Source organism: Pholcus phalangioides, unplaced genomic scaffold (genome assembly GCF_987345545.1).
Source record: "Pholcus phalangioides strain wild (caught in Gottingen) unplaced genomic scaffold, Ppha-v1.0 ptg000018l_1, whole genome shotgun sequence".
In the NCBI taxonomy this organism is placed as follows: Eukaryota; Metazoa; Arthropoda; class Arachnida; order Araneae; family Pholcidae; genus Pholcus; species Pholcus phalangioides.
Window position 1 is genome coordinate 10,257,551 of NW_028301611.1, and position 14,040 is coordinate 10,271,590.

The following is a 14,040-nucleotide window of genomic DNA, read 5'->3' on the forward strand; positions in this document are numbered from 1 at the left end:
AGTTGCTGGTCTCGTCCCGTATATACGGGACTTGGGTGCGTACACAGGAGAGGGGGAGGGTACATTGCATTGCTTTTTTTCCCTAAATTATTGAGGGGGAGGGCTCAGCTTCCTTTAAAAAATTTATTGGGGGGGGGGAGGGGGCACAGTGCCATAACTAGGCAGGTGCAACCGGTGCAGCCGCATAGGACCCCCCCCCCCCCCCGGAACCAAACTTTCAAGAGTCCTTAGCATAACGGATTTAAAGCTGGGGGAAAAAACAAAAAAAAAATTATGAAAATCGACCCGCTACAAGGCCCTGCCAGCCCTCATGAGGCCATATCTGCCGTAAATGGGCAGAGTTCCCCCACCCCCCTACATCTGGTAGCAGGGCCCCAAGGTAAGGTTTATGGTTCGTCTCTCTCTCTCTCTCTTCCCATTCCCATCCCGGGTCCCATTCTCAAGACCCCTCGTTAGCTTTCTTTATGTAGCGGGAGGGGGGGGGGGGCATGGAAATGTGGTCTTTGAATTTACGCAAATCGTGATTTTTGTTTAACGGTGCATCCACAAAGACATGAATAATGTAAAATTTATAATTCGATTTATTTACACATTTTTACAGATCCAAAAAATAAATTATAACACGATTTTTACATGAGTACGATCCATTTTAACATACAGTGTAAATATCCATACAGAATAAATTCACAAGATTCACATGTACAAAAATACATAATTTCGAGTTTGATAATTGTATGATTGGCACTTGCAGTAGTCATCGATATCGATACACGTTGGAACCTTCTATAGCGGACACTTTGTCCCGCGGTAGAGCACGGTTTCCTGAACCCATTTTTAGATCATATTTTTGTCTCGTGCCCCCGTCTTATCCAGGCCTCCCCCCCCCCTCATCCAAGTACGTGAGCCCCCCTTTTAATTATTGAATTTAGTTAAAACTAAATTTTTATTTTAAAAAAGGTAAGATCGATCTCTGGAACCCTGGGTCAGACGTGGATCCAGAAGGGCGTGGGGGGGGGGGGGGTTATCATCTTTCTCTATGCATGGTTGTCTGAACATCGTGGGTACCCGGGCAAAACGATTTTCTGTGACTCCATACTTAGCTGAAAGTAACAGCTTACATTTTTCCGGTACTTACACCTGAAAATCGTAGCACCCAGATATCCTCATTCAGCTCCCTCCCCTCCCTCCCATGGGGACATAAGGACCCCAGGCTATGCTCGAACGGGACTATGGGTTACGATAGGTTCTAGGGGCAGCTGTGTCAGACCCCCAACAGTAGCCACATTTTTTTCAGCCACATTTCATTTCATTTCGAAACTTCATCTCTCTTCACAGCTCTCTGTGGCCTCCTTCACCTCTTGTCGTGGCTCTCCTTTCATCAGATTTTTACCGAGCCTCCCGCTCTCATAAATTATCTCAGGACCACACGGGGAAACATTTGGCCTCAGGTTGAGAACCACTACTACTACTAAACCGCACATGCACCTCGTACATATTCCTCTACGAAATTTCTAACGAATCCGCTCGTGCCTGAGAATGCGTGTTCTGAGTGTATGTGTGGCCGTAACATATTTATGTTGTCGAGTTGCGCTTGTTTCGTGTTCGTGCTGCCCTCTGTGTTCCATTTTCTGAAGTGAAGATAGAAATGCTTGAATTTTCATGTTTTGTCAGTTTCGTGTGGTAGGTCTACCTGCTCTCTGCGGAGAAGGTTGAGAACCACTGCTGTCCGCTTTCCCCCCCCCCCACACCCCTACTTCCAGGCGTGGATCTCGGCCGACGTGTCGGGAGGGACGAATCGTGTGTTCGTTGGAGAGTCCCGTATATTACGGGGGGGGGGGGGAAGGGGGCAGATAAATTTTCCAATATTACTGTATTCGGCTCTTGCGAACCGTGCCTGAGTGAAGGCAAGCATCTTCAGCTACGAATGAAGCCGAGGCAGCTATCTTCAGCTGCGAATGAAACCGAGGCAGATATTCCCAGCTGCGAATGAAGCGGAGGCAGGCAGCATTTTCAGATTTGAATGGAGTGAGGACATACATATTCAGCAGCGAATGAGTCGGGGAAGATATCTTCAGCTGCGAATGAAGCCGCATACATCTTCAGCTGTGAATAGAGCTCCTGCAGATGTCTTAAGCTGCTAATGAAGCCGAGGCGAATATGTTCAGCTACTACTGAAGCCCAGGCGAATATGTTCAGCTACTACTGAAACCGAGGCAGTCATCTTCAGCTGCGAATGGGGCAGATCAAGGGCGATGTGTCGGAGAAGCGATTTATAGTGTAGGTACATTGGATCATCCCGTATTTTACGGGACAGACAAATTTCTCCCCATATTATTCGGCTGTTGGTAGGGGGCGATCACCCTCCCACTGGATCCTCGATTACCTCCTTTGTTAGTAGAGGACGAAATGGTTTTCATATATGTGTGTGGACAAGCGACAATAGGTGGAAATCAACTGTATGATAGAGCCTGGGTGTCTCTTGGTTCTCTCGAACAGGATGTTTGTCCGTTATAGAGAGGTTAACGTTGTATCATCAATACCAATGGCCACGAGTGAAATTTTAGGATTATATGGCACTATATTCACCAAGAAAATATCGATTGGACCATTTTCAACCCTGAATTAACACAAATACAGTCAAACTCGGATGTAACGACACCTCAGTTGTAACGTCAATAATTCTCGGCCTCAAACAATCCTCAAAAATGTCGATGGACCTTGCTTATAACGTCGATGAACATACCAAAAACTCGGATATGTGACACGTTGTTATAACCGAGTTTGACTAATTCGAAAATTCAAACATAATGAGTTCTAGATGACCACTCGAAAACGGCAACCTCGGGTGTAATTACACCTCTGTTATAACGACAAAAATTCACGTCGTTATAACTGAGTTTGACTAATTCAAATTCAAACGTAATGAATTCCAGTTGACCACTCGAAAACGGCAACCTCGAGTGTAACGACATCTCGGTTACAACGACAAAAATTCACGGAATCTTTGATGTTATAATCAAATTTGACTGTAATTCACAAATTCAAATATAATGAGTTCTAGTTGACCACTCGAAAACGCCAACTTCATACACCTCTGTTATAACAACAAAAAACCACGTCGTTATAACCGAGTTTGACTGTGAATTCAAACAAAATGAGTTCCAGTTGACCATCGGGCAGTGATAGATGGCCCTCCTGCAAAATTTTACGGACTAGTCTTCAGATGCTTTCGTAGCACCTACTGATATGCGCATGGACCTCTTCGATCCGGACCTGTATCCTCTTGGAAAACAAGTCCCGGTCCTCGACCCCGCTGAAAAGAGGTTCGCCGCGACGGACCGTGTCCAGCAGCAGCTGTCCGGCCCCGCCGCTGTCGCGGAGCCACCGGACCCTCTGGACGGTGCTCCGCCTGAAAAGGCACATCAGGCTGAGCATCTGCGCGTGGAAGTTAAGGAAACGGTCGTCGCGATCTTTGCCGGGTTTCCCGTAGAGTAGAGCGTAGCCGTCTAGGAGCCCGCTCTCGTTGTCGATGAGCCACAGTCCCCCGGATGAGCTCGATCTGACCAGGTTGTGGACCGTGTCGTTGAGGATGGCTGGCCTGTGCTCTTTGTCGGCGGCGTCTTGCATGCTAGCAATCCTGGTGGTGGATCGAAAAAAAAGTAATGTGTAAGAAATTCGGTATTTTATACAGGGTGCGCTGTAAGTCCTTATTCCGGCCTTTATCTCATCAACAGTTCGTTGTAGAGGTATTGTTGTAATTTCCGAGGAAAGCTGGGAAAGAACAGTATAAATAGGTTTACCAAAAGTATGCCCCGACATTTCGCCTGCGCTCACCGTATGAATCACCAAGTGAGTGACGGTCACTCACTCATTCAGTCACACACTTGATCATTCGTAAGGTCATTTACTCAACCATACAGTCACTCCCACTCACTTGGTCACTCATACGGTTACTCACTCATGCATTCACTTACTTGATCATTCATATGGTCATTTACTCAACCATACAGTCACTCACACTCACTTGGTCACTCACTCATGCAGTCACTTACTTGATCATTCATATGGTCATTCACTCATGCAGTCCTTAATTGATCATTCATATGGTCATTCACTCATGCAGTCACTTACTTGATCATTCATATGGTCATTCACTCATGCAGTCCTTAATTGATCATTCATATGGTCATTCACTCATGCAGTCCTTAATTGATCATTCATATGGTCATTTACTCAACCATACAGTCACTCACACTCACTTGGTCACTCACTCATGCAGTCACTTACTTGATCATTCATATGGTCATTTACTCAACCATACAGTCACTCACACTCACTTGGTCACTCACTCATGCAGTCACTTACTTGATCATTCATATGGTCATTTACTCAACCATACAGTCATTGACACTCACTTGCTCACTCATATGAACATTCATACGGTCATTTACTCACCCACTTATATGGTCACTGATGCTGTCACTCACACAGTCAGCCATTCACTCGGTGACTCAAACGGTCATTACGGTACGAACTGTACCGGGGACAAAACGTCGTGAACGAAATGTCGAAGGCGAAATTTCCGGATCCCCCCCCCCCGTGAATGGAGGGGAGGGGGGGGGGGAGTCCGACAGTTTATGCAGTTCTTTCTTCAAACTTTTCTTGATTTTTGAATTTAAATAGCTCAGCTAATATTGCACTCAGGAACGTGAATTTCTTTTTTTGGCCTCGGGGAAGACAGAGCTACAAATTTCTAACTTTAAGACGGGTGGGGGACCATATAAATATTCAGATTTCTTATTTCATGACACGCTGTATTTTCACAGTTGAAACTGATCCAGAGTGATTTCTGAACACATTTTGAGCGTTACCTCCACGACGAACGGTTGATGAGATAAAGGCAGCATTAGCACTTGCGGGACACCCTGTATAATTTTTTTTTTTTCGAATAAATTACGTAAATTTTCTTTCCGAACCTGTCATAATTCCCAGTGATGTAGTCGAATATGACGAGGTCACTCCACTGGACCAACTCGACCAGTTCATCCGAAGATAGCCCGTAAAGACCGGCGTTACGTGGCGATATGACTGTCCCGTTCAGTAGATTCGACAATATAAACGGTGGCATCTTGTCCCTGAAATTTAATGAAAATTTCATTAATTATTTTTTCGAATCTAATATCGATGACGAACATTCAATTCTGCTAACGTTTCAGACATTTCGGGCCGCAAAAGTATTTCTATCGAGCCCGGGGGTCAAAAAGAAAAGAATTCATTACCAAGATTCATACAATGCCCAGACGTATCTTAACGGGTGGGCCCAACATGGTTAATATGAATTTTCATTAATTCCGATTTATTTTTCATTAAATATGAATTTTCATTAATTCCGATTTATTTTTTCATTAAATATGAATTTTCATTAATTCCGATTTATTTTTCATTAAATATGAATTTTCATTAATTCCGATTTATTTTTTCATTAAATATGAATTTTCATTAATTCCGATTTATTTTTTCATTAAATATGAATTTTCATTAATTCCGATTTATTTTTCATTAAATATGAATTTTCATTAATTCCGATTTATTTTTTCATTAAATATGAATTTTCATTAATTCCGATTTATTTTTCATTAAATCTAAGATATTATTTTATAAAGCGAATTTTCATTAAATCTGATTTATTTTTTCACAAAATATGAATTTTCATTAATTCCGATTTATTTTTTCATTTAATATGAATTTTCATTAATTCTATTTTGTTTTTTTCATTGAATATAAATTTGGTATCCGATTTATTTTCCATTGGATATGAATTTCCATGAATTTTGATTTATTTTCCATGAAATGTGTTTCTATTAAAATTCTGATTTATTTCTCCACCAATTAGGAATATCATAAATTCATAAGCGATTCATAATTCATGTTGGCATCGATTATGCATTTTCTCTCCCTCATTCATTCTAAAATAATTTTTCTTATAAATATATAATTCAAAAATTTCAATTAATTCTTTGTTTCTTGAAATATTTTCCGTTAATACAGAATTTTGCAAGAGATGGCAGCACCATATATATATATATATATATATAATCATACGAAATAATACAAATGGTGCTGCCATCTACTGGAATTGAAATGAGATTCTTGTTTCTTTTTTTAAATCGGAAAATTTACAGTTTTCAAAATGTCGGAATTATGAAATTTGGTAAAATTAAATCAGGGGTCTTCAATTCGGGGCCCTCAAGGATTTTTCCACGGTTCGCCGACGGAAAGGCTTATATAGTTACAAAGAAGATTCGTATTAATGAAAAAACAGATGGAAATTTATATTTCGCACCTCATGAAAATTCAGTTTTAATGAAATATATTTCCACAATTACGGAAAGAAAAAAGATTCGTGTTTAATGAAAAAGCTGATGGAAATTTATATTTCGCAATTCATGAAAATTCATAATTAACGAAAAATATTTCCAGAATTACTGAAAGAGTGAAACAAGATTCGTATTTAATGAAAGAACGGATGGAAATTTATATTTCGCAATTCATGAAAATTCATAATTAACGAAAAATATTTCCAGAATTACTGATAGAGTGAAACAACATTCGTATTTAATGAAAGAACTGATGGAAATTTATATTTCGCAATTCATGAAAATTCATAATTAATGAAAAATATTTCCAGAAATACTGATAGAGTGAAACAACATTCGTATTTAATGAAAGAACGGATGGAAATTTATATTTCGCAATTCATGAAAATTCATAATTAATGAAAAATATTTCCAGAAATACTGATAGAGTGAAACAACATTCGTATTTAATGAAAGAACGGATGGAAATTTATATTTCGCAATTCATGAAAATTCATAATTAACGAAAAATATTTCCAGAATTACTGAAAGAGTGAAACAAGATTCGTATTTAATGAAAGAACTGATGGAAATTTATATTTCGCAATTCATGAAAATTCATAATTAATGAAAAATATTTCCAGAATTACTGATAGAGTGAAACATTCGTATTTAATGAAAGAACTGATGGAAATTTATATTTCGCAATTCATGAAAATTCATAATTAATGAAAAATATTTCCAGAAATACTGATAGAGTGAAACAACATTCGTATTTAATGAAAGAACGGATGGAAATTTATATTTCGCAATTCATGAAAATTCATAATTAACGAAAAATATTTCCAGAATTACTGAAAGAGTGAAACAAGATTCGTATTTAATGAAAGAACTGATGGAAATTTATATTTCGCAATTCATGAAAATTCATAATTAATGAAAAATATTTCCAGAATTACTGATAGAGTGAAACATTCGTATTTAATGAAAGAACTGATGGAAATTTATATTTCGCAATTCATGAAAATTCATAATTAATGAAAAATATTTCCAGAAATACTGATAGAGTGAAACAACATTCGTATTTAATGAAAGAACGGATGGAAATTTATATTTCGCAATTCATGAAAATTCATAATTAACGAAAAATATTTCCAGAATTACTGAAAGAGTGAAACAAGATTCGTATTTAATGAAAGAACTGATGGAAATTTATATTTCGCAATTCATGAAAATTCATAATTAATGAAAAATATTTCCAGAATTACTGATAGAGTGAAACATTCGTATTTAATGAAAGAACGGATGGAAATTTATATTTCGCAATTCATGAAAATTCATAATTAACGAAAAATATTTCCAGAATTACTGAAAGAGTGAAACAAGATTCGTATTTAATGAAAGAACTGATGGAAATTTATATTTCGCAATTCATGAAAATTCATAATTAATGAAAAATATTTCCAGAATTACTGATAGAGTGAAACATTCGTATTTAATGAAAGAACTGATGGAAATTTATATTTCGCAATTCATGAAAATTCATAATTAATGAAAAATATTTCCAGAAATACTGATAGAGTTAAACAACATTCGTATTTAATGAAAGAACGGATGGAAATTTATATTTCGCAATTCATGAAAATTCATAATTAACGAAAAATATTTCCAGAATTACTGAAAGAGTGAAACAAGATTCGTATTTAATGAAAGAACTGATGGAAATTTATATTTCGCAATTCATGAAAATTCATAATTAATGAAAAATATTTCCAGAATTACTGATAGAGTGAAACATTCGTATTTAATGAAAGAACTGATGGAAATTTATATTTCGCAATTCATGAAAATTCATAATTAATGAAAAATATTTCCAGAAATACTGATAGAGTGAAACAACATTCGTATTTAATGAAAGAACGGATGGAAATTTATATTTCGCAATTCATGAAAATTCATAATTAATGAAAAATATTTCCAGAAATACTGATAGAGTGAAACAACATTCGTATTTAATGAAAGAACGGATGTAAATTTATATTTCGCAATTCATGAAAATTCATAATTAACGAAAAATATTTCCAGAATTACTGAAAGAGTGAAACGAGATTCGTATTTAATGAAAGAACTGATGGAAATTTATATTTCGCAATTCATGAAATTTCATAATTAATGAAAAATATTTCCAGAAATACTGATAGAGTGAAACAACATTCGTATTTAATGAAAGAACGGATGTAAATTTATATTTCGCAATTCATGAAAATTCATAATTAACGAAAAATATTTCCAGAATTACTGAAAGAGTGAAACAAGATTCGTATTTAATGAAAGAACTGATGGAAATTTATATTTCGCAATTCATGAAAATTCATAATTAATGAAAAATATTTCCAGAATTACTGATATAGTGAAACATTCGTATTTAATGAAAGAACGGATGGAAATTTATATTTCGCAATTCATGAAAATTCATAATTAACGAAAAATATTTCCAGAATTACTGAAAGAGTGAAACAAGATTCGTATTTAATGAAAGAACTGATGGAAATTTATATTTCGCAATTCATGAAAATTCATAATTAATGAAAAATATTTCCAGAATTACTGATAGAGTGAAACATTCGTATTTAATGAAAGAACTGATGGAAATTTATATTTCGCAATTCATGAAAATTCATAATTAATGAAAAATATTTCCAGAAATACTGATAGAGTGAAACAACATTCGTATTTAATGAAAGAACGGATGGAAATTTATATTTCGCAATTCATGAAAATTCATAATTAATGAAAAATATTTCCAGAAATACTGATAGAGTGAAACAACATTCGTATTTAATGAAAGAACGGATGTAAATTTATATTTCGCAATTCATGAAAATTCATAATTAACGAAAAATATTTCCAGAATTACTGAAAGAGTGAAACAAGATTCGTATTTAATGAAAGAACTGATGGAAATTTATGTTTCGCAATTCATGAAAATTCATAATTAATGAAAAATATTTCCAGAATTACTAAACGAAAAAAAAGAAAATTCATATTTAATGAAAAAACAGATGTGAATTCATATTTGATGGAAAATAATAATTTCAGATTTTGATGAAATTCATATTCATAAATGAAAAATTAATCTCAGAATAAGGAAAGTTCTTAAATAATATAGGGCCCCATTATTTGACTCGGAGCCTTGGCCCCGTTGGGCTCACTAGTTAAGACGCCACTCAGACACCACAATATGACATGTTGGCCCTCGGGCTTCGCGGAAATCCGATTTTTGGCCCGCAATGTCTGAAAGGTTGAAGGCTCCCTATATAAAAATGTATTAATTAAAAAGAAGAAAATTAAAATAATCGTAATCAGGAAAAAAAAATTCCGTTTTATAATGGTAACTAGGCAGGTGCAACGACTGCATACAGTCGGATCCCGTTATAACGAACTCCAGGAGACCGGAGAAATCACTTCGTTATATCGAAATTTCGTTATAAAGGAACTTCAGGTATTTGCATTGTTCTTATGTAAACTTATCTGGGGGAATTAGAAAAGTGTTCGTTTTAAAATGAGATTTTCGTTATAACGGTATTCGTTAAAACGGGATTCGACTGTATTTTCAACGAAACGAACTTGAATTCTGTTGATTTATTGAAATCAAGCGTTAAAATTATCTCCCCAACTCGAAAGTTATTTTATGGCGTGTAATTGATTACAACACACTATATATAAGAATATTCCAGTGGTATATTCGTCATGTCTCCCCCAAACGTTTCATTTCGTAGAATTCGTTTAAATCCACTGTGATTTGCGGTAGTGCTTCATTTCCCGCCATTGGTGATTTTTATGCACATTTGGCAACTTTTCTCACCTTTGGCATAATTTTTTTGTGCTAATAGGGGGGGGGGGGGGTGCCCCGTATTTTGCTGCATTTGGAATCATATTTTTGCGTATTTTTCCTTGCGAAAATATGGTCAGCCTACTCATGAGTCAATTATTTGATTTTATATATATTAATTTTTACAAAATTTATTCTGGACTTGTTTTATCCACCCTAGCGAGACCATAGGTCCTGTATTTTTGCCTAATTTTGGCAGTCCCGACTTTTTTGGCGAAAATGTCCCGTTTTTTTCTACGAAGCCAACTTCACTTTTTATTCACTGAAAAATAACTTCTCAACTAATAAATTACGTTACGATAATTACGACTACAAATAAGAATATTCTATTCACATATTTGCCCCTTTTTGACGTTTTATTATGAGTACAGTAAAATCCCGTTTTAACGAATACCGATATAGCCAAAATCTCTCTTTAACCAACACTTTTTTCATCCTCCAGATAAGCTTACCTAGGAACAATGCATAAACCTGGAATTCCTTCATAACGAAATTTCGTTATAGTGAAGTGATTTCTCCGGTCTCTTGGAGTTCGTTATAACGGGATTCGACTGTAATTCATTTTAATTCGCTGCAATTTGCAGTAGTGCTTCATTTTCCTCCATTGGCGAATTCTCGGTGGTTTCAACAATAGTTGGCGACTTTGCTTACTTTCGGCACCATTTTTAGCGGTAATTGGCAACGTCCCGTATTTGGATGCCCAATATCTCGTGCAAATATTGGTCAGTCTCCTGTTGGGTGTGAGGCTAACGAAATTAGTGTTTTTTGCGGTATTTTTAGGAAGGGAAAAAACCAATCCATACCTTTCAAGGTCATCGATCCATTGGATGAAGGCCACCGTGACATTGGGCTCCCACTTGGATTCGTCCAACGTTCTCTTGATGGAGACACTGTTGCCCCAACGTTTTTCTCGACTGTCAGAACTCAGTAGGGTGGCGACAGGAACGTTGTGGACCCCCAGGAGACGAGATAGGTAAAAGGACAAGACCTCACCTGGAAAAATTACAAATTAAGCGACATCAATATGGAGTGCTTCATCATGACTATCCAATTTATTCTTATGCGATTTCATTTCTTTGAAAAGCATGCATGCTCAATCCATGGCCAACGGAACAAATGTGGCCCTCGGAGTACTCTTGTGTGGTCCGCAACAAATAACTAAACCACCCAAGTGGCCCACGAAAGATTATCAAATCATTTAAGTGACCCCTGGCACTTTTCAGATGACTCTTGAGTGGCCAACGAATTGGTACATATTGGAATGTGTGTGCATAGTGAAGTTTGTCTCTGTGTAATACTTGTTATGTGTAGTGCTGCCATCTGCAATCAATTTTTTAAACTATGATTTTTCCCTCAACTCATAGTAAGTGAAGTGTAATGAATGAATAATTGTAACGTTGTGTAGGCCTATTGCTCTCTTCGCCGAGACTTTTTAACGGGGAGGTCGGCTCGCATTCGCGCCTCGAAGTTAGGAACCGCAGAAAACCAACTTCAGCCGACCACCACTGCGGCGATGATGGGGTTTGAACCCGGATCAGATTTTACAGATCACTGCGGCATAGTTCCAGAGCACTTGATTGATCAGCGGCACATTTCCAGTGTCTCGCTCTCACTTGAGTTACCCGCGTCACAGTTTCAGCTCCTGCAACCTCCTTACGATCGCGGACGTAATATTGCGTCCAAAAACACCAGTGGAATAAATTCAAACGAGTTCCCTGTGTTTTCTTTTCTCTCTCTTCACCATCGTAAATCTTTGTGGTAACCCCATTATCTACGGAAGTTGCTTTTTCATTCCCTCGTTTCTTTCTATACTCCGGTTGATGACTTTTTTTCCCCAGCAAATGTAATGGATCTTTCTACTATATACATGTAAGAGCGAAAGAGAACACATAGGGTGAGGGTGAAAAGAGAGTCTAAAAAAACACTTTTATCTACCTTATTATACTCTTTTTTTCCCTTCCCCCTTCCTTTTTCTGACGTCCGATTAGAATAGGACGAGGTTGCCACATTTATCGCCGATTTGTCAAATACACATAATTAAAATTTGTTGCCAAAAGTTTGTACGTGATAGTAACGCCGCGAGTCACTTATAGCAGTTGAGTGACCCGCGGCGCTGTTCCGATCACTAAAGTGAGTGACCTGCACTCTCCTAAAGATTGAATACCCTTGTTTAAGACCTGCATGCACAAATGCGTAGTTTTTTCTCACCGAAGAAATTTTTTCCCTTTGACCTCAGGGAGTCAAATACTGATTCAAAGGATTGCGTTAAGTTTTTAGTTAGAAATATGGTGAATATGAACATATTGGGGGACTTTCATCAGTGGGTGTTAAATTGGATCTTTTAACGGGGTTTTTTTTTTTTTGAGATGTCTTCCAAGAGGAAAGTGCCTCCGGGAAAAGTGTGACTTGTCACGTAAAATTGGGCAATAAAATTCTGGAAAAAATTGCACGTGAAGACGACTTTGTCCCTGCATCATCTTGGCTGAAACAAAATTGAACGAAGTGAATTATTTCTGCACAAAAATTATTGAAAATTTTTGAAAAAAAAATCGAAAAATAAAGATTTCTCTCTGCTGACACATATTCATGTTGTTGATGCACAGTTTGAGTATCAAAAATGCAAAAAAAACATCTTGAAAATTACAAAAAGAAATGAATTCCCGGGTCTAAAAGGGGATAGACACTCAGTGCCGTCTTAACTCATGGGTCCACCAGGGCACGGCCCGGGTGTCTCACAAAAATGAGATTCGGGTTGAAATTTTCTAGAATTTACCACATAAGGCCTCGGAAAAAACCACTTGGCTCGGGGGCCCCATGATGTTATTAAGACGGTCCTGTAGACACTATGTCATGTATATGCTAAACCAATGGCCCGTGGGCCAAATGTGACCTTTGGAGTCATCTGATGTAGCCCGCGACCTTAAACGTAATTTGGTAAAACTCTGTGGTACATTTACCGGCGTCATATTCACAAATCACATGAGTAACCCGCGCCACAGTTTCAGATTATTCAATCGGTCCGCGGCACATTCACAGATCCGCAGCATATTTACACATACATCACTTAAGTGACCAGCGGCCCAATTCCAAATCACTTAAGGGACGCGCGGACTATTTATAATTCATTTGAGAGGCCCGCTGCACGTTTATAGATCACTTAAGTAGCCCATGGTGTAGTTTCATATCTACTAAATGGTCCGCAGCACATTTTCTAGATCACTTACGTCACCATGGCATATTTACAGATCACTTAAATGACTAGCGATTCTGTTGCAGACGACTTAAGGGGCCCGTGAAACGTTTTCAAACCAATGAAGTGGTCCGCACTCTCCTAAAGGTTGAGTACCCTTGCACTTTGTGATGGCAGGCCTGGATGGATCAGAAGTGATGTGCCGGGGCGGGGGGACTGTGCCGTTTACGTCCCGTATTTGACCGGACAGACATATTTTTGCCCATATCATAAATCTCTTGATAGACTACACTCTCCTTCCCCGGGATCCGCGCCAGCGCGATGGTCAATAACTGGCTGTATCCATCGAAGATACATCTACTTCCCCAAACACAAACTCCGGCCATATCGCTATATTGCAATTTACTGCCATTAATGAGTTAGACTGGAAATGAAGGCGCCATCTATCGGTGGACACCTCACGCTCGTTAGGGAAAATATCTATATTTTAATCCCCGGGTTTGAACCTGGGACCGTGCTACGATCGCACTTCTCTCCCCCGCCCCCATAGAGAAACCACACGCTTTCACACATAAATACATTAGAAGCAACACGTCGAGTTA

At 37.7% G+C, this 14,040-nt stretch overlaps 1 protein-coding gene across 1 annotated transcript in view; it reads right to left on the minus strand.

Moving 5' to 3' along the window:
• Window positions 1–563: 563 nt before the first annotated feature.
• LOC149071713 (four-jointed box protein 1-like) overlaps window positions 564–14,040 on the minus strand; it is a 30,356-nt gene continuing 16,879 nt past the window's right edge. The window contains exons 5-7 of the mRNA XM_089247712.1: window positions 11,052–11,241; window positions 4,977–5,135; window positions 564–3,637 (exon numbers count right to left, since the gene is read on the minus strand). Of these exons, the coding sequence (XP_089103838.1) occupies window positions 3,220–3,637; window positions 4,977–5,135; window positions 11,052–11,241 (767 nt within the window). The 3' untranslated portion in view covers window positions 564–3,219. The remainder of the gene's footprint in view (window positions 3,638–4,976; window positions 5,136–11,051; window positions 11,242–14,040) is intronic.